We start from the raw sequence: 19,703 nt of genomic DNA on the forward strand, positions 1-19,703 counted from the left end.
TTATCACTTTTATTATTATCTGTCTAATTTAACCCATTCATGTGTCTTCATGACATGTATGATAAATCAATGAAATACATTGCAAATAGAAACAGGAGTTTGTCCAATGTACGTAGGCCTATATTTACCATAAATAAACCTCACATGAATGTATATGGTTACATGTTGTGAGATTAACATTAACATCCTGCTCTACAATATTTCAAAGGCTAAACCAACAAAAAATTAAGTTGGGTTGCTTGGTTTAACTAATTAGTGGAATAAAAGTTGAATTATGGCTGCTGCATGAAGCTATGTGGGATCAGAAAATTGTAACCGAAATAGCCATTATTTTCCACAGAATAATGACACAAGTGCAACTTAGGAAAAAAGTGTTTGTCATGTGTATTTTCTTTTACATCATATGGACCTATATCAATAATACTGAATAATTAAAAAAAATGAACAAAAATGACTACTTCTTGTTTGTCATATTTTGGAGTGATATTTGCTCTGTGATCAAAGTTTGAGGAATCAAGATTGCACGAGAGAGAAGATGGATAATGAGAATGGCTACATAGCACAGGGAGGGGGAAATAAGATAGAGAAGGGAACATGGAGAGAGAGAGAGAGAGAGAGAGAGAGAGATGGACACAAACAAATGGGGAAGGAGAGAGAGAGAGGGGGAGATGAAAAGGGAGAGAGAGAGAGAGAGAGTGAGAGATTATAGGTACATATGCAGGCCTATATTCTACTACTCTATCTAAGCTATTGCATATGATTGCTAGCAATATTTAGCTATTACAACATATTGAGACAGAAAATATGAGTTCAATGAGCATGTAGTTGCATCAATCAACACAGTACAATACGGTTCATAATTATGGCAACAAAAATGTTTAATAGATATATATTTGTTAACTTATCTTTTTTTACAAAACAAGTAAACAATATTTATGCTGCCTCTGATTATAATTGTTGTTTAGATATCTAAAAGCAACGTTGCGTGTAACTTTGCAATTTGATTGATATATAATTAACAACTAAATTATTCATATACCGGTATCCCTATAATTAAGTTTTATATTTAAACAAATTCTGCCCCGATTTATGTTTCTTGCGAATGTGACACATTAAATCTTTCATCTAAAATTATATAACAAAGGCCGTAATTCAACAAGTCCACCATTCATTCTTGAGTTACGAAAAACATTTAAAAACACATCAAATTTACAAAAATATGAATAACTTAGTTTTTAGCTGGCGCGAGCGCGCGTACGTCGCGTGCACGTAATCTTGAGGTCAAGGTTCATATTTTTGTTAACTCATTCATTCGCACGTTGAATGATTTGAAAGTGGCATACAAATCTCCGGGAATTTTTCAAAATGCCATCATATAAGAGTAAGTTTGCTTTGTTTTGCTTTATTATCGACGTCATATATATATTGTAATGTAATAAATGTAATTTACATGTTTCATTTCGTTTCTGTTGCTTTAATCAATGTAGATCGCCCTTTATTCATTCGCTGAAGAGACTGCTACAGTCCCATGTGTGAAGAAAAATGTAACGTTCATTTTTGCATTGCAATGATTGTAGATCTATAGATGTGGTGCGTTGTAAGAAAGTTGAGTTGCAGTCGATTGCAAATATCAGTTGCAAATTTTGCAACTCGCAATCAATCGCAACTCTCATGCAACGCCCCATTTAATAGACTCTTATGAATAAGAGTAGACTTCTAAGACTAGGGAGGCCAATGCCCAAATCTAACTTTTTAATTACTAATTTGTTTATACTAAAACTAAGATTAAAAGAAAGCATTTACTTTCACTAAGAAAATCCACCCATCTGCCGACTCCATAGGTTCCATCAAATAGGAGATATCCAGCTGGTTTGTAGCCATTTCCTTCTACGCCTTTCCGTACGTAAGAGCCTTGAAACAATTATATTTCATGTCGCAAAGTTACGTTCATAATTAGACAGGCCCGAGGGACAAAGTTCATGATGAAGTTTAAAACTTCGCGCGAAAGTGCAATCACTCAACAGCGGCTAGCCTTGAATCGGTCGCACACGTACACACCTTCTTCTTCTTAGTTGATCCCTCCACCGACACAGGCAAGCCCCGATGCAGGCTGAAGTCCAGCCATCAATGTGCGAACGATTACATCTTCTACTACTACGAGCCGAAGACGATGGTTCAAAAAAGGAAAGAAATATATATAATTCATTGATATTTACCTTAGATGTGTATTCCAATAATTTGATTTCCTCATGAGTATTCCTTATTATCAACGATCGAGAAGTTACGAGGTCCAATTAAAATCCATCTTGCAGCGAACACAATCATAGCGCACATCCATGCATGCAACGTACGTGTACTAATATTTCTCTCACTCTCTCTCTCTCTCTCTCTCCCTTTCGCTATACGTAACATACACACTCACTAACCATGTATCATATACAACACACACCTTCAAATCATGGCTTTCATTTCAATTCTCAATTGGAGTATAGACTGCTCACGTAGACTTTTTTTTTTACTGAAATATCTTTTTTAACACTTCTCATACATTACTGCACGACACTCGTATCTAGTGCTGTGAGAATAAGGTACTAGGGTCTATAAATAAGACTACGCTTTGGGCACGCTCTGACCGGAGCTCAGATTATGTCGCAATACCCTTTATTTTTGGCGCGAACAATGACGTCACTGTTCACTGTTTTCCTTCTCATTTTGAGATGGATGTAGCTATAGGGCTCAAACCAACGCAAGATTGACAGAAACATCGTACTCTATCTACTTTCGAATGTTCAGTTTGTGAAAATCTGTATTTAAAAAGATATAATCTTTTTTCTTTATATTTTCTAGTTGTTAGAAGTGGCAATTGTGAACATCTGAAATGTTGATCTCTATCAAAAGTTCTTTACTCAAAACGGATCCCATATTTTTAGGGTCTACCTTCTGCCAATGAGAAGGTTTTTAGTGAGCAAACCTCTACGCCCTCTAGGATTTTCTTAGTCGGTGGTGCGAGTGCGTCAAGGTCGTCTGCAACCACAATTTTTGGATTAAAAAACGTCAAAATCTGCAAGATTGTCAACAAATGGTGAAAGACTGTTACAGATCCGTGATTATAGGTATGTTGTGAAATGTATAATTGTATTTTCTTTTCATATTTTCTTCAATTTTTATTTTTACATCATTTTTTTCCCTTTGCTAATTTTTTGAAGTGGGCGACGAGCGCACAAATCGTAGGTGTAGAAGCCTTACGCCCGGGCATTGGCCTCCCTACTAAGACAACAATAGGAACTTCGTAGAAGAAGAAGAAGAAGAAGAAGAAGAAGAAGAAGAAGAAAGAAAGAAGAAGACGAATAAAGAAGAAGAGGAGGAGGAGGAGGAGGAGGAAAAGAAAAAGAAAAAGTCAAAACAAGAACTTAATTAAAGTTAAATTGAGTTAAGAAGGAAGAGGAGGATAAACGAGAAGAAAACTCAAGAAGAATATAATTAGGAGGATGGTGGAGGAGAATTCTTCTTCTTCTTCTTCTGTGATACTCCTCAACGTTCCGTAAGGAACCAAGCAAGGAGGATGAGGGGGTGTGCACTGTGCTTGTTTAGTTCTTATTGCTTGAGTCTTGGTTGCGGAAAAAGTTGGTTGCTTGGAGTTTGAAGGTGTCAATGTTTGTGGTCCTTTGGATGTCGGAGGGTAGTGAGTTCCAGTCCTTGATGGTACGTGGAATGTAGGAGTGTTTAAAACAATTGGTGCGGGTGGAGTATTGGATGAAGGAGTTTTCTGAGGTACGTCTGGTGGCTCGTGTAGCTGGATGCAGGTAGTTCGACACCGGCAGGGCCAAGTGCCCCCCCAAGGCTTTGTGCAATATACAGACCCTCGAAACTTTCCTTCGAATAGAAAGCAAGTCCCATCCTAACCCCACCATTAGTTTTGTTGTGCTGGTAGTTTGCCTGTAGTCATTGCATACCATTCTGGCTGTGAGAAGAAGAAGAAGAAGAAGGGGGAAAAGAAGAAGGAGAAGAAGAAGAGGAGGAGGAGGAGGAGGAGGAGGAGGAGGAGGAGGAGGAGGAGGAGGAGGAGGAGGAGGAGGAGGAGGAGGAGGAGGAGGAGGAGGAGGAGGAGGAGGAGGAGGAGGAGGAGGAGGAGGAGGAGGAGGAGGAGGAGGAGGAGGAGGAGGAGGAGGAGGAGGAGGAGGAGGAGGAGGAGGAGGAGGAGAGGGGAGGGGAGGGGGGGAGGGGAGGGGGAGGGAGGGGAGGGAGGGGGAGGAGGAGGAGGAGAGGAAGAAGGAGGAGGAGGAGGTTATAGTCTTTGCCACGATTCATCAGATTTTATCTTGTCCTGAATTACCAAACAAAAATATGAGGCTTAATTTCTCTCAAACTGTTTTTTTAAGTAAAATCTTAGTGGTAGCATAAATGAAGCAAACATCCAATTTGCATGAAAACAAGACGTGTTACCAATGATTTGTAAGAAATTGATGAAACTCGAGGTTACTTTAGCAACGAGCGAATGGAAATTTGCAATTAGACTTCTAAGAGGATACCATAACTCATAACTAATCAAAAGAAGACCCTGATTTTACGTCAAGCTAAGAAAATAAGATATTTTATGACTCATAATTTTAAATTTATTGATCAAATGATTATGTGATATGACTTGTTTCAAGGTTATGCTAAAAACGGAAACTATCTAGAGAAATAGCTACACAAAAAATGTTGTCATTCTCATGAATCTGTAATTAAAGACTGCTCCATCTTTGGCTACTTTTCTATGGTAGACCAAGGTACATGTTATGGATAAATATTATTTATCTTATTTACTTGTTAAGGCATTAAAACTTTATAAGAACAGTTGTTAACTTGTATAATGCTTTTATATCAAAACCAATAAGAACTGATTAGTGAAATGAGAGCTTGAAGATCAAGAAATAAGTTTTAAAATAACTTTTTAGTTTTCAATTTGTCGCTGCCCATAGATTAACTTGAAGTTGCCTTGAGATGGCATTCTAAAAAATTATGATAGGTTTAGAGTCGCAACAAGTCTCTTGTCGCGGAAGTTGTCGCTCATCTTGGCAAAGACAGTTTTGTGAAACAATAGCTCAGACAAGCTGAGCGAAAGCGTCGAGATGTTGTTGATCTTGTAGTTATGACGGTTTCAAGAAACAACCCCATGATGGTTGGGAGAATCTGCCCCCAAGGTGTTCAAATAGTGTTAGTTGCATTTAGATGCATCGTTTTATGCAAGGATCCGGATCTTTTATATGTTCTACAAATAATTAGGTAGACTCCAGTTAGAGCCTTTAGAGAGGAGCAGTTTAATTTTAATGCAATTTAATTTATTTACTTTGTCCAGTCAACGTTAAGTGGGGGAAGGAGAAGTTCAGTGATATAACATGCAACACGGAGGAGACTCCCGAGGTTTTGAAGGCTCAGATGTTTGCCCTGTCAGGCGTGTACCCTCAGAGGCAGAAGATCATGCTCAAGGGGCAGGTGCTCAAGGATGACGAGTGGGGAAACTTCAAGCTCAAAGAGGTGAGTAGCTAGCCACTTGAGTCTTCATTTGCTGACCTTTGACATTTTGTGTAGCATACTGATACTGCAAAAGGTAGCAATGTAATAAAACAAAGGCTTGAAATGGTGAGATCAGTCTTCATGAAAGTGGAAAAGATATGTTGTAGGAAGAAAAACTTTGAGCTGAGATGCAGAATCTGTAAATGCTACATCTGGAGTACTCTATTGTATGGAGTCTTCATTTGTTGACCTTTTACATTTTACATACATACATACATGTACATACATATTGATATTTATATAGCGCCTTGACATGAACATGCTCAAAGCGCTTAACATTAGTAAATACAACGAAATAATTTGTTTGCTCTCCAATTATGTTGCATACTAATAAAAAAAAGAAGAATTCTCTCCTTTTTCTTTCTCATCTCTCATTCTGCGTTGGGCAATTTTCACTTATCTTTTATTTTGTTTAAAAAATCACTCTGAAAATCATTCATTCAAAATGTCCATCATATCAGTTCTCTTTGCATCCATCGGTGAACATTTACAGGGCACACAAGGGCACACATCAATTGTTGCCAGATCATTTGTTGTACAATCCTAAAAATATACTTTGTATCTCTGTGTTTGAATCTTAGGGTGTCACTCTCTTGATGATGGGGTCAGCGGAAACCTTGCCAGAAGCTCCTCAAGAAAAGACTGTCTTTGTGGAAGATATGACAGAAGAGGAACTTGCCACAGCTGTAAGTACAATCGCAGAGCTGCTAACCATTACGTTTTTCCTGGAATTATTCTTTTTTTTTTCCTCAAAATTACAGTAGTATGTTTTTTTCTTTTTAATTTTTTTTTTTTTCTTCAATTTTTTTTATAATTATTTTTTTAGCAATTACTGCACGTTAATCAAATGTGGATCACTACTCTAATAAAAAAAATTCAATAGAGATTCATGAAGCGTACAAATTTACAAATAGTAACCAAACAAACAAGGAAAAAAAGTGAAAGCTGCAAATATTCTCATAAAGAATGAAATGCTGATAATACCCACAAAAAAACAACATACTTGTAAATAAAGTAATTAAATATAGGTCCTAATATGGAAATAACAGTGTGAGGAATGGACATTTCTGCATTGGAAGTGTGTCGCGCGTGGTTGTAAGTTTCGTTTTAATGAATTCCTTTTTTTTGCCATCATGGTTCCTTTTTTTGTTTGCACAAGGTTGGCATAAATGGGGCATTATGTATCTCATTGATTTATCCTTCTGGATCTCACCAGACAGTAAGCAAGTAAGCTTGTGTGGGTTCCTTATGTATAATGTGGGACCCCAAAAATGTCACAAAGTGGGTCCCTAATTTATGGAATTACCCATATATAAGTGATACAATATGTGAACTTTTCATGAACTTTTGCTTTAATAAATGTTAAGACAGAGCAGCCATGTGGTCTTACCGAGTTTAAACAAGTGAAATATTGACACAAAAGCCTTTCTGGCTGAAACCTTATTTTTTTCTTCCTTACCTCATTTTCAGATGGAGCTGCCTTGTGGTCTAACCAACCTCGGTAATACATGCTACCTGAATGCTACTCTACAGTGCCTCCGAAGTGTACCGGACCTTCGAGAACAGCTCAGATCGTAAGAATGAAAAGCATGGAATTATAATAGGTTCTTATTCTATGACACCTGGGGATTGTTTCACAAAGATCTTAAGTCGAACTTAACTCTAAGTTGGACTTAAAAATTATGGAAAGCCACTAGCATCTATGAAAATATTTTGTAAAAGTTATTTTAAGAGGCATAAAATGTTGATTCAAATCATTCATATTTTCTATTGTCAAGGAGATTTCATGTTCTTGATGTGGAATTCATAAACAGTCTAAAATACTTCAATTTTCGCCTTTGAATATATTTTATTTTAAGTCTACAAACGGCTCTCCATAATTTTTAAGTCAAACTTAAGTTCAACTTCGAATCTTTGTGAAACACCCCATGGTCTGGTTGCAATTGCCCCTCTTTCAATATCCCACTCAATACTGCATCACACGCTACACTTATTCCCCTATCCCTAAACTTGACCTTCAATCCCATCTGCATCCCTGACCTTAAAGTTGCTCAAGCTTGGGTATATAGAGGGCTGCACTCCTCCTCCTTCTTCTCCTCCTTCTTCTCCTCCTCCTACTCCTTCTTCTTCTCCTTCTTCTTAATCTTCTTCTTAATCCCTCTCTTTGTCTCCTTAATCCCTCTCTTCGTCTCCTTAATCCCTCTAGGTATCAAGGTAACATGAACATGGCCATAGCTGCCAGTGCCCCTGCTGAATCCATGACCGTGGCCATCAAGGATCTTTACACCGTCATGGACAAGAAGTCTGAAGCTTTCCCTCCCATCATACTCCTCCAGCTCCTCCATCTTGCATTCCCACACTTTGCGGAGAAGAGTGAACATGGCGGATTCCAACAGCAGGTATTCATGCAAATTTAAAGTTTACCAATCACCAATTATATTTTTGCTCTGTACGTTTAGGATTATTATGCTGGTATCGTACATTTAAAAAAGTAGATTCAATATTATTTCAGGAAAGAGATAGCTTCCAAACAGTTTCCTTCATGATGTATTTGTATGATATGTACTCTGCATTGATCTACATTTTCCACACTCAACCCAGGTGATGTAAATGGGTACCTGGCAGGAATTAATTCTTTGATATGCTAGAGTGCTGTAATGGCAGCACAGCTAAAGCTGGGGTAATAATATCCAAGTTTCAAAGCGCTTAGTGATTGTTATAAGCGCTATATAAAAACTGAGTATTATTATTTATTATTATCTTTATCTCTATAATGTTACCTTTGGCCATTAACAGTCTGCATGAATTGAAAATGAGATCATATTTTTATTTCTCCCATTAAATTATGGGAATTATCACCTGAAAATGTAATCTCTATGGTATTATTATGCATGGTCTTTGCACATTATTGCAATAGGGAAACATTGCCTTTGACAAGCTCTCCAATTTGTCATAGGATGCCAACGAGTGCTGGATACAACTTGTACGACTTCTGCAGCAGAAATTGCCCGCTGTGAAACCGAGTGACAGTATACCTGCTGTTGAAGGAGCGCCCGCTGCTGCAGGAGCTGTGGCCAAGAGAACATTTGTAGATCAGTACTTCGGCTGCGAGTTTGAAAGCATGTATCCTTTCACAAATGCTCATCAAGTCAATTTAATTAGTTGAAGTGTTTATCATATCCCTGTGGACCAAAAGTATGTGTTGAATAAAGAATCACCTTGGTATACAATCAACAACAAAATTTACTTATTCAGTGAAACCTGTCTATAAACACCACAAGAAAAGTTGTCTTTATAGGCAGGTGGCCTTTGTAAATGATAGGTCTCTAAAGAAGGTTTGACTGTAGCTCAGATTCAAAACAAAATCCTGGATTTAGCTCATGCTGCAATCATAGTTATAAACCTTTAGGTCAGTCAGGAATCCAATGTCTTACAAGCCGATCGCCTGTCTGATTATCAAGATATTTATTTTATTTTTCGTTTTCCTAACGGTTTTTATTACACTGCAGTTTATTGGGGAAAATGAGTATGGTAAAACCGGTCACTCAAAGATTTTACATTTTTTCAGGCACTTCATGATCATTTTGAAGCGCAACTTATTTAGGGCTTCAATTTTAAATGCAACTCGATTTAACATTGTTAAACGATGCCTTTTACATTGTCTTTGAGTTTCTCTTCTTGACCACCAAGCTTCAGGTTAAAGTGCATAGAGTCGGAAGAAGAACCTCCTGTGAAGTCCAAAGAGACATTCTATCAGCTCAGCTGCTTTATCACACAAGAAGTCAAGTATCTTCATACAGGACTCAAAAACGTAAGTCAACTTTGGGGGTGTTTCACAAAGACTAAGATCGACTCTAAGTTGGAGTTATCGGTAACTATGGCAGCCATTCATGCCACTGGTTGCTCTCACCATTGGTCCCTCAATTATAATCTTTCAATATTATTTTTTCCTTCAGTAATGAATTATCATAAAATATAAATTCTGTAGATTTGTGACTATGATTTTTACGTCCCTTGAGAGTCAAATGCCAGTACTACGGTAAGAGCAAATAGTGCCATGAACGGATTGCCATAGTTAAGTTCAACTTAAAGTTGATCTTAGTCTTCGTGAAACACCCCCCAGGAGCTAAAGCAAATACTATTTGTTGCGCTTGTTCACAACTGTGACCATACTTTGGATCTGTAACTCCAGCGTGGAGATATCTTACTATAAGTTAACACTTTAAATCATATAAATCTTCTACAATTGTTCAAATAACGGTCATGATTTAAAAGTTGTTATCTTTCTTACTGTGAGTTTCGGGCACGCCCCTGCGTGAAGTAATTGGGAATGTACTCTCAGATCCTCATTAAATTCATCCAAGTAATTCACACTGTGAATTGATGATGATCATTACAGTCGCTAACTTCACGCAGGCCCGCGCTCGCCCGAAACCCACCCTCGGTATGCTCATGTATTGTGCAGCGGTTTGCCGTGAAACCTGTGAGAAAATGTGTACTACCGGGAATGTCTATGTTTTTAGGAAAAATAGTCCAAAAAATGGAGAAAACTGACACGAAATAGGTTAAAAAGATAACGGCTTTTAAATCATGACCCTTGTTTGAACAATTGTGGAAGATTTATATGATTTTTGGTGTGTTATAGTAAGGTATCTCCACGTTGGAGTTACGGGTCCAAAGTATGGTCAAAGTTGTGAACAAATGCCAATTTTTTATTGATCTTTCACTGTTGTTACTCAGCTACAATAATTTTTTAAAACAAAATTTATTCAGTGAGAGTTTTGTTCAAATTTAGTATTTGTCATCACTTAGAGGTATTACCTTTATTTATAATTAGCAGCTGGCCCAGTTTCTCTGTAATTTTTTGACACTAGTGCATTTGACAGAATAATTTGAATAAACAAATGTTGTTTAGAGTTCATATAAAGATAATGACTAAAGGAGGAATTTGAAATAATTTTGAGCCAGTTCGAATAGAAAAAGGGACTACATTAAAATTTGAATCAAATTTTATAAACATTGACTTGTGGAATCCGATATTAAGATGTTCTATCATGCACTGAGTATAGAAGAACAAATGATATGTTAAAACACCATCAAAGAATAATCCTTAATAAAGACATACTGAATTGCTCAGCTGTCAGAATTTACTCTGATGAATGCAAGATAAAGTTTGTGGGTCTTAAAGATAAACTTGAGTTCTGGTCATGCTATTGCATTGTGAAAGAAACAGTGTGGAATCGATTTGGTGTGTACTTTTTACGATGTTACACTGTACATGCCATACAGAATATTGAGGCATTTGAAGAGACATGCTTTTTCAGGGAACATTTTTTATCTGATGTTCTTCCACACTTGCATTTATAATACAATGATAATGCCCACAAATTATTTGTCAACTCTTCCCAGAACTCAACCTTCTCTTTAAATATTTATTCTTTCCAAACAGAGATTGCAAGAGTCTTTAGTGAAGAGCTCTCCCACACTCAACAGAGATGCACAATATCTCAAAGAGGTAAGTATTCTTAAAGCCCCACTGCACTTATAGCTACTTGCGCCCTCTATATAGCAAACATTGCCTAATCGGTGTCCATTGGTCACCTGTGTCTTATGCTAATTGAGACTTGAGAGCTGGTTTGATGAGATGACCACTTGTCAGTGACCATGCAGAGAGGATCTAATCCCTCCTGGCCAAACTAGTGCAGAGGGGCTTTAAACCATAGACCATTGTGACACTTGTTTTATTTTCATTTGTCTTTTGCTGTGATGTAAAATGAATCGTATCCCACTGTTTATGGGAGGTGTTTGACTCCCGTATTAGAGCCTTTACGAGAATTATTGAAAGGGAGATAAATACAAATATAAAACAATTACAAAATGTAGCATGTTTTCATACAGTATTAGAGACAGCGATTATGTTCTAATATACTTCCATTACATTGCTTTGCAAGTAGATGGACTTTTAGTGGCTGAATAGTTTATTTATTCAGAATATTCAATAGCAAGAGTTCAGATCATCATATTTTGAGTTACTGTGCAGTTAGTGATCAGGGACCCTTTCACAAAGCCTTTTGTCAATGACAAATTACAAAAATCAGTGACAAATCTGCTGATAACCAATCAGAAGCAAGGCTTTCACTAGCTTATAACATGAACTGTCATTTGTCACTGATGACAAGTTTTGTGAAATGGGGCTCAGATCAGTACAAACCACATAATCTGAACTTATCTTGATATGTCATTGGTTGATTTATGTTGGGAGCTTGTAAATTATGTTATTAGCACTACTTACCAAAAAGTAAGAAGAGTGTGTTGTTACCTCAGATTTAAAAGATTTTATTTTTATTCTTACTTTATCATATAGTCTAAAATCAGCAGACTACCTGGCTATCTAATAGTTCAGTTTGTCCGATTCTACTACAAAGAGAAAGAAGCCATCAGTGCTAAGATCTTAAAGGTAAGAACAGCCAAATTGGATCCAAACTCTCTTCAGTTTTGCTACTCCTTTATCATATACCTTTATTATTTCATGCTATTCACTCTTTCTTCCACCAACCATCCCTACTTCTTGTTTCTGTACTTTGCATCAGCTCTCTTTCCCTTCCTCTCTATTTATATCCTTCCCCTTCTTCTGACTCCTTCCCTTCTCTCCCCACTTCTTATTTCCTTCCTCTACCATCCTCCTTATCCTTTACTCTCTCTCTCTCTCTCTCTCTCTCTCTCTCTCTCTCTCTCTCTCTCTCTCTCATGCATATGCATTTGCTAATTACATGTACATATTTTTAAAACTCTGTGAATCTATGTAATATGGGTAAGAGATCTATGAAATAAATGAGGATTATGATGATGGTCATCATCAACATTATTACTGTTATGTGATTAATATTTTATTGTTCATTGTTTGCTGCAGGATATTAAATACCTGATGGCCCTTCATGGGTTTGAATCGTGTACACTAGAGCTCCAAGAGAAGCTCATCCATGCCAGGGATACATTCTTCTTCTTTTCCTCCTCCTCCTCCCCCTGCCCCTCCTCCTCCTCCTCCTTCACCTTCTATTAATGCTGTCATCATGTTTGTGTTGTTTACCACAGGATATTAAATACCCGATGACCCTAGATACGTATGAACTTTGTTCACCTGAGCTCCAAGAAAAGCTGGTCCCTGTCAGGGATAAATTCAAAGAAATGGAGGACAGGAACCTGGAGCTTGCACAAAAGGTACACATTCAAGGCATTTGGTAATTTAAAGGGATCCGGTAACTTTATCTCAGATTCTGAAACAAACTCCTGGATTTAGCTCATGCTACAATGATAAATATATTGAAGGTATGTCCATTTATATAGTGCAGCTACTACATGTATACAAATATGCTCTTCTACGCTTAATACACAGTATTATATCATTACCCTGGCTATAGCTGAGCTGTCATGATAGGTGCTAAAACAGTTCAGGAATTTATTTCTACTGGATACCGATTTACGTCACCTGGGTAGAGAGTGGCAAATATAGATTAATGCCTTGCCAAAGGATGATTGCCCTATAGTGGGACTTGAACCGCAGACTCTGGGATCCATGGTCCGATGATGTATCTACTAGACCTGGGGGGTGTTTCACAAAGATTCTAAGTAGAACTTAACTCTAAGTTGGACTTAAAAATTATGGACATCCATTGGAGTCTTAAAATGAAATATATTCAAAAGCAGAAATTCAAGTATTTTAGACTTTTTATAAATTCCACATCCAAACATGAAATCTTCTTGATGATAAAAAACATGAATGATTTGAATAAACAATTAATGCCTTTCAAAATAACTTTAACAAAATATTTTCAAAGATGCTAATGGCTTTCCATAGTTGTTAAGTCCAACTTAGAGATAAGTTCAACTTAAAATCTTTGTGAAACACTCCCCCCGGGGGGGGGGGGGGGGGGGGGGGGGGGGTTCACAAACCTTTTTTTCAATGACCAGAATCAGAGAAAAATTTGCTGATAACCAATCAGAAGCAAGGATTTCAGTAGCTTATAACCAAAACTGTCATTTGTCACTGATGACAAGTTTTGTGAAACGCCCCTCAGGACATCTCTGTACATGTTAACAACAAATACACAATCATACTACAAAGGCATTCTTCCTCATATGTATATTTTCCAGATTGTGTACCCATTTATTTTTAGAATGTGATTATGTTTTTAACTTCTAGGCAAAGGATGCGGCCAAGGGCGGAAACAAGAGTGCAGCAGTAACCACAGAACCCAAAAAGGATGTCAAGTACCTTCCATACGACTTCCCAGACGGTAAGCTGTCAAAACAAATTATTATTAAACGTTTTTGTATACCGTAGGACACATAGGCAGAGCGATGTCTCTATGTGCTTTACAGAAGGAGTGGAAACGGTGCAATGGCTTCATAATTGTGATATTTTACAAAGTGCTAAATAGATACCTTTTCAAATTCTTCTGAGCTTTTCATGTTTCTTTATTTCTGAGGTATTCCATAAAATAGTGGCTGCATATGAAAATGACCATTCCCCATAAGATTTTGACACAGTTTGTTCAGTTCTGGTAATTTGTCTTTGTAAGTTTGATTTCATATGACAGAAATGCAGATTTAAAGTATGGGTTTGTGTTTGATATGCCTCGATCCAGTCTGAATTTTGAATAAGAGGTAAATGAAATCTGTAATCACAGGAACTATGGTCTAAAGGCTTGCCCACCTCCATTAAAGGCATCGTTTAACAATGTTAAATCCCCCTACCTGTTATCAGTGTCTGTGATAGGGTGTAATAATGAAGCCCTGAAAAAAAATTGCGCTTCAAAATGATCATGAAGTGCCTCAAAAAAGTAAAAATCTTTGATTGACCGGTTTTACCATACCGGTACTCATTTTCACCTATAGACTGTAGTGTTATGAAAACCGTTAGGAAAACGCAAAATTTGATATTGATTTCCAATCATAACTATCTTGATAATCAGACAGGGGATCGGCTTGTAAAAGTCATGGTGTTCCTGACTGCCCTAAAGGTTTATAACTATCATTGCATCATGAGCTAAATCCAGGATTTTGTTTCAGAATCTGAAACAAAGCTACCCAATCCCTTTAACCTACACATGCTTATTAGACATTCGTGAGTCTTCCAGTGTGTTTGTATGGGGATAATTGCACGTCTTTAGCAACAGTTTTAGAATGACCACTGTGAGCTTTGTTGAAGGCACAACTACATCTTTAACCCCATGGAATAGTCTTACTATCTCACCTATAATTATTAAATATTAAATATAACCAGCAAACACTTTTGAATGAATATTGTGAGATTGTTTGAATAGAACTGCTACATTTGTCACCTCATGAAATAGTTTGATCATCTCTCTCATAATTTTCTATATTATCTACTCCTCCATGTAGATATTGGGTGTAATAACAGTGGCTACTATGAGCTCCAGGCTGTGCTGACCCATCAAGGAAGGTCAAGCTCATCAGGTCACTACGTAGCATGGGTCAAGAAAATAAGAGGTCAGTATTCAGATATTTATATCTATAGCTAGTAAAGCGAGAGATAGCTGTGCACACACAGAGGTCATGGGTTCACATAATTGACCTCCCACGGACAATCTCTGTGGGAGGGAAGCTATTTGGTGCTCAACGAATTAACATCTGAATGAGCGCAGTTTTGTGGAACAATGCCCTCTCAGGCTCTCCCGCCTTCGCTCTAGTCTTGTCTTGGTAGATGAATGGATCAAATTTGAACAACAAAGTTGCCTCTAAGGACACAATGGTTCTTATGCCTATATGATCAACCCTCGAGAACAGTATCTAACCCATTTTCTCCATTATGAAATTGAACTCTGCCACCTGGGGAGTGTTTCACAAAGACTAAGATCGACTTTAAGTTGGACTTGACTATGGCAGGCCGTTCATGCCACTAGTTCCTCTAATCTTTCCTGGCATTGATTTCTCAAAGGACGTACAAATCATGTTCGCAAATCTACAGAATTTACCCTTTTTCATTATTGAAAGAAAAAAATATCTAAAGATCATAATTGAGAGACCAATAGTGAAAGCAACCAGTGGCATGAATGGCCTGCCATAGTTAAGTCCAACTTAAAGTCGATCTTAGTCTTTGTAGGATGCGACCATCATTGTTGGTCAAACAGTTTTTGAGCGTCAAGTCACGCCTGGCTGGAATGCTCCCCAGGGAGTGGAGATTGTGCATACAGTGTGTGCTGGCAAGCACTGAATCCAATGACCGGGGTAATAGTATATTTGTAAAGCATTTAGAGACGTCAGAGATGTATTAAGCGCTATATAAAAGCTGAATATTATTATTATCAATATAATTTGTTTACTCTGGACGTTTGTGGTTTTTCCGTCTAGATGAATGGATCAAATTTGACGACGACAAGGTGACCCCAGTCCACAGCGAGGACATCCTGAAGCTGTCAGGGGGAGGGGACTGGCACTGCGCCTACGTCGTCGTCTATGGCCCCAAGAGGCTGGAGGAGATGCCTCCGGAAACAAAAAAAGCAGAAGAAAAGTCAGAAGATGTCCCAATGGAATAAAGAGGAATTGTTTATATTATGTCAGGGATGCCAGTTTTCAGGCAAAAGCCTGAATTCAGGCCCTGGCGATTTATATTGAAGCCATAGTTTGGGATTTTTGTGTGTGTACAAAATAGCTCATTCTAGGTGATTTTCAGGCCCTCGGATCAATTCAACATGTAACTGGCATCCCTGATATTTATGTGTCTCTGTGTCTCTCGGTAAGAGGCGCTACTGAATTGGGATGTGTCAAGTTTTTTTTTTTTGGGGGGGGGGGGGGGATGACATTACGAAATCTCTGTCTGCAAATTTGAATATTTGAGGACCTTATTTATCCGCAGTAGTAATTAATTATTGGAAATGTGCACCCTATCTCATTTGCGAAGGGGGTAAGATATTGAGGAGGATTGCTGAAAATATGTGGGAAACTTACATGGAAATCGGCCCAACACTTTGAAAACAAATAAACTTCTAGCAATGCCTCTGTGTCTTACTCTTCTCGTCTTATTACTGTTTAAAAAAAGGAAATCTGTATCGATTGTCCTAATAGCTTCAGATAAATTATTTAAGGTAATCTTAATTGCATAGAGTAAGGAAAATAGATTATTTGATTATAAACAAACCGCTTTTTACATTTTGATACCACAAAATTATTGACTAGAACTGATTATTCCTGTCAGGAAATTAGGTAAATATAGGATAAAAGCGCTTTATTGAATTTTTAGAATAACAGATATTTCGATACAAATAGAATATCTGTAGATACATTCTTTTAAATAGGGGAGAATGGGAGGAGGGGGATGGGTTGAGGTTTAATACATAGCTAATTTTTTTTTCTTCTCCTGCTGTGTACAGAAAGAGCCATTTTCCAAATAAGTAAAACTTATCAAAAGTAAGGTATTATCATCATCATTTGAATCTATTTTCATCTCTCTTAGTCTCTTTGTACAAGCATCTTTTCCTAACCTGCTTTAGTGTTATAGAGAGGAACATTATTAGGAAGAGTGTATGAATAAATCCCAAAACCAGGATTATAATTCCAAAGCAGTTTCGAAAGCACAGAGACTTTATATCGTGATGGCATATGGACTATATATGTATGAATGGAATGTTCTTATTTTTATTGTTGTCCCGGCAGTAGATAACTACATATTTGAAACATGTGGATACAATTTCGCTACATATATCAGAAAGTATTCATTACAAAAATGGATCGTTCTCGATTTTCTTATCAGAGGTCTTATTCGAATCTGTTCCAAAACTGATATTTTTGTGTAAATGAATATTGTGTCAAAAAGCAATGTGATTGCTAAATCGACTCCATTGTTCTGCCCCACTCTCTTATTCAATTGTGAGGCTAGTCTTTATTCCATTCAATTTAATTAATGTGCATGAATTATCAACATGAGGAATGATTGAAGTATACATAAAGAGCTGGATGAAAATCTGAAAAATAAATATTCTGTACTTCCAACAGGTAATGTGTGTATTGTATTGTCACTGTCTACCAACATTTCGTGCAGAATGCAGTGTTTATATAACATGGATATGAAGGATGTAAAATTTGATTATCACCGCGAGCCTGAAGTAGTACATGTATTATTTTTGTGCTATGGTAAAAATAATTGTTCAAAATATTTTTCTCTCACTCCAGTGGTCTCTCTTTCTACTATCTAATTTTCCTTGATTTTCCCCATCCTCTGGCTCTCTCTCCTTCTCATTTTCTTCATCTCTTTTCCTTCTCCTTTTTTGCTCTCTCACCCCTTCCCCCTTTCTCCCTGTCTTTCTCACTTCTATCTAGCTCTTCAATCTTCTCCTTCTATCTTTCCTTGCACTCTATCCCATTCCTCTTAATTCCTTCTTTCTCCTTTCCTTCTCCACCCCCGATAGACCAATTTACTATTAAACATACGGGGGTATTCAAATTTATGGATGTTTTTTTCCTGGGGACTTGGTGATGATTTATTCCATTAATCTGTTATTAATGAATGAGCTACAATACTTGGAATCCAGTCTGCAAACATTACGTGTTGCTATGTCAGGCAAGTCTAGGGCAGGCAAAACAAATATGCATAAAATTTGAATATGTTGGTAAACTTATATATTCCTATCACTTTCTATCTTATCTCCCTTGCCACATACTTCTTTCTTTTCAAAACAGTTGCATGTAGCTATGAAACTCAAAACCTTACTCAAAACAGCCAGTTATATAAAACATTTGTTTTAATTTATAAATGTACATTGCATATTAATCGAACAGTACAAGGCTATCAGCTACCTGTATTACACAACAATCTTAAACAAACAAACATGAAAATAAATGAATTACATGTTACAAAGTGATTTACATCATACTTTGCCTATTCAAAATCATTGTTTTTTACTCATTAATCAGCTATAAAATTTCTTTTTTAGTCTCACAATTACATGAATTAAGTTCTTTTTATTCTGTGAGAATTCTGTTCACATTATTACCAGAACTGTCTAAATTAATGTACCCATTTTTTTCTTCTAAAAAGCATGGTCCACTACCATTTATCTAGATTAAAGAATCGTTACTCTCATTTATACAGTATGCAACAGAGAAAAACCTTACACCAACGTGACCTTGATATCAATCACGATGAAGTCATCTAAGAAAATTCAGGGTTACGATAAAAACGTTATTTTATTGTTAAAAACATTTTTTTCTAAACCAGAAATGTGCTTTCACTGCAGTAATTCGCTCAAAGTCATTGATTGTAATACCAGTCATGACTGGCTAGGAACAGTGTATTATGGCACATGGGAAAATAAATAAAATTGCAGTTTATTTTTTACATTTTTAACCCAATAAAATGCAAGTTCTTGAGCATTAACCTGCATATAAATTTGCAAGAAAATAAGACCTTGACAAAAAAATCTTAACGTAAATGTCTATGGGAATGTTTTAAATCATGTTTTTTAAGTTAAAAAAGGGGCGATTTAAAAACGAAGTCAGGTTTTAAACATGCCAACCCTGATTGTTCTTGTATAAATGACAAGTCTTTGGAAAGAACTGCACAAAAGCTTGATATACAACTACATGTAATTTGTTCTTTGCTTTGGGTATGAAAATACATGTATAACAGATTTAAAAGCGCAGCACTGTCTGATATTCCGAGTGCTTTTAAAAATTTGACCCGTTCATGCTGAATCTAAATAATAACTTTAAGCAGCTATAAAAAAAAAAATCTCACTTAATAGAAAGAGCATACTAGGAATTGCATTGAATTACAGGATGAACTCTACGTTTTCTTAAAATAGAGGTAGATTATGTCAAAGAAATTTATGATCAAAACATTCATATGTGAGGAGTTATTGAGGTATGATTGTATACTTGTTTTTTTTTTTCCTATGTGCCTTCTACCTTGGGGCACTGCTCAAAACACATTATGGATAGCACATTATTATAGGTCCTCTATTAAAAGAGAAAAGACCTTCCTGAATTCTGACAAATTTACATAAATGGGAATGGAGTCTCGCACTTCCTCACACTGGCAGCAACATTACCGATTCAGCCACTGATTAAAGGCATCGTTTAACAATGTTAAATCTGAGAAGCACGGACCTACATTTTACCAGTGTCTGTGA

At 36.8% G+C, this 19,703-nt stretch overlaps 1 protein-coding gene and 1 long non-coding RNA gene across 2 annotated transcripts; both read left to right on the forward strand.

The window, feature by feature from the left end:
• The first annotated feature begins 1,250 nt into the window (after positions 1 to 1,250).
• LOC581896 (ubiquitin carboxyl-terminal hydrolase 14) lies at positions 1,251 to 17,567 on the forward strand. The gene is made up of 13 exons (XM_030983131.1): positions 1,251 to 1,381; positions 5,339 to 5,517; positions 6,138 to 6,242; positions 7,027 to 7,130; positions 7,763 to 7,955; positions 8,513 to 8,679; positions 9,253 to 9,367; positions 11,006 to 11,071; positions 11,921 to 12,013; positions 12,649 to 12,774; positions 13,757 to 13,850; positions 14,959 to 15,066; positions 15,928 to 17,567. Exons 1-13 carry the CDS (start codon positions 1,366 to 1,368, stop codon positions 16,110 to 16,112), a joined length of 1,551 nt encoding a protein of 516 aa, XP_030838991.1. The 5' UTR covers positions 1,251 to 1,365; the 3' UTR covers positions 16,113 to 17,567.
• Positions 17,568 to 18,730: 1,163 nt separating this feature from the next.
• LOC115923041 lies at positions 18,731 to 19,198 on the forward strand. The gene is made up of 2 exons (XR_004063735.1): positions 18,731 to 19,017; positions 19,072 to 19,198. It is a non-coding gene; the product is annotated as an uncharacterized LOC115923041 (long non-coding RNA).
• Positions 19,199 to 19,703: the final 505 nt, after the last annotated feature.

Source organism: Strongylocentrotus purpuratus, unplaced genomic scaffold, assembly GCF_000002235.5.
Source record: "Strongylocentrotus purpuratus isolate Spur 01 unplaced genomic scaffold, Spur_5.0 spur5_scaffold_13, whole genome shotgun sequence".
Classification (NCBI taxonomy): Eukaryota; Metazoa; Echinodermata; class Echinoidea; order Camarodonta; family Strongylocentrotidae; genus Strongylocentrotus; species Strongylocentrotus purpuratus.

Excerpts from the sequence above, each read along its gene's own strand:
- LOC581896 (XM_030983131.1), top strand. Across the intron at positions 5,518-6,137 it reads GAAACTTCAAGCTCAAAGAG|GGTGTCACTCTCTTGATGAT; the intron begins GTGAGTAGCTAG and ends TTTGAATCTTAG. Across the intron at positions 11,072-11,920 it reads ATGCACAATATCTCAAAGAG|TCTAAAATCAGCAGACTACC; the intron begins GTAAGTATTCTT and ends TTTATCATATAG.